This window comes from Laccaria bicolor, genomic scaffold, assembly GCF_000143565.1.
Source record: "Laccaria bicolor S238N-H82 LACBIscaffold_302 genomic scaffold, whole genome shotgun sequence".
Classification (NCBI taxonomy): Eukaryota; Fungi; Basidiomycota; class Agaricomycetes; order Agaricales; family Hydnangiaceae; genus Laccaria; species Laccaria bicolor.
The window spans coordinates 7,030-8,757 of NW_001890158.1; the positions used below are offsets into that span (position 1 = coordinate 7,030).

General features: G+C 49.4%; 1 protein-coding gene across 1 annotated transcript; it reads right to left on the minus strand.

Annotated features, from left to right (window-relative positions):
• Positions 1-466: 466 nt before the first annotated feature.
• On the minus strand, positions 467-1,503 carry LACBIDRAFT_336115 (uncharacterized protein; the record flags this gene model as incomplete). The annotated part of the gene is made up of 3 exons (XM_001891042.1): positions 467-780; positions 853-1,303; positions 1,387-1,503. 3 exons carry the CDS (start codon positions 1,501-1,503, stop codon positions 467-469), a joined length of 882 nt encoding a protein of 293 aa, XP_001891077.1.
• Between the last annotated feature and the right edge of the window lie 225 nt (positions 1,504-1,728).

Consider the following 1,728-nt stretch of genomic DNA (forward strand, 5'->3'; position numbering starts at 1 on the left):
CGAGGTGGGTTGGCGTCGTGGATGATGGTGGTGGTTGAGACCCAGTGAAAATTGACCCTGTGCAGATCGGGTTTCTCCGGATCAAATCGATATATTTGCCAATTTCCGGCCATCTCCCCTGTTCAGATCGGGCTCCACCGATCCATTTGGCCATTTTTTAGGGTCGATTTTCACTGGGGTTGAGAGAGTGGGAGTTGTTTGTTGATGACGCCCAAATCAAGCATCGGCAAACGCCGACACTCAATTTGGGCATCAGGAATTCTGTTCCGTCTCATTCTGGGATCATTCCTTCTGGGTGATTCCTGGAACCATTCTGGCGGAATTTGAATTCCATCAAAATTCCGCCGGAATGGTTTGATCAATTTGGCAGGGCCCTCTGCCAAATTTGATTCCTCCGGAATTCCAGGAATTGCCCGGATTCCGCTGGATTCCGGCAGGAATCAGTGGAGGACAATAAAGACCTCGTTTAACTGACGAATGAAACTTTCTTGGACCGGGTGGAATGAACACTTTCTTCAGCAATCTTTTTCGACCATTCTCGGGTTACTATACCGAGTTCCCCTGTAGAAACCTTGCCTTTCATGATAGGACGAGGTTTTGGTTTTGGCTTGGTGGGCACATCAATAGATGGTTGCTGACTGGGACCGGCCTCTGACTCCTTTTGTTTTGAAGGGACTGGTCGTTTTGCGTTGACACCACTTGACTTAGTGAAATCAAAGCTATTCAAAGCTTTGGTTGTGTCCGACCTCGGATTGGTTGCTTGAGCTGGTTTGACAGTGGCTTGGATAACAGCCAAGGCAGCTCAGCATTTGACTTTGCCTGGTCAGGCACTCCTCAGGCCAAGTTTGTAACCCTTCTCTAACCGAGGAAACTTGCAGGGTGTATCCTCCTCATCAGTGAATTTTCTCTTCTTCGCTCGATCGGCCGACTCCACCCCACAGCCCAGGTCGGCTTCCCAAAATGTATCATCAGCCAAGACCTCAGTGTCCGATGGTACTTCATGGGAGAGAGCCCGGGTGTTGTTGTACCGAGGCTGAAGCTCGGGGCTGGTATCTACAGTGATCATAGCATCGTCTGAGCCCAAATCTGATCCCGAGTCTCTATCCTCTTCCAAGGTCGGGTTGACCCTGCTAGGTTTTACTGTGGGCTCGGTCAGAGTATCCTGCTTTGGCCTCTCTTGACCATTATCGGAGTCTGAGTCACTATCATCAGAGCCATCCTCATGATGTTCGTCATGCTGTTTGGTTGGTTTCTTGGTTGGTTTCTCCACATCCAAGTCTTCTCCATCGTCATCGGAGCCATCCTGATCAGGAGTCCAGTCATCCTTACACAAGTATTAGTTACCTTACCCCACTAATACTGAGCCCCCCGACCATACAAACAGACCATAGTTGATGGTGCCTGCTGATGAGCCCATGGATCAGTTGACCCCATCAAAGGTGGACCGGCCATCAAGACTCTCTTAGGACTTGTACTGTGCATCGGCTGAGAAGTGTACCCCATGAATTGACATAGCTAAAAATGCCTTGGATCCTGGGTCAACCGATCTCTTCATGGATTGGGCTCAACATGTGTCATGGGTCAGCTGAAGAGCTCTAAATCCCATGCATTGTGGATCAGCCCACAGCCGTCTCATTTTTATTTGCCAAGTTTACCTCGGCTTTTCATTGCCGGTCATCATGCAGTTTACTGGGTCGGGTCCATCACCTACCATGCAAGTTTCTCAAA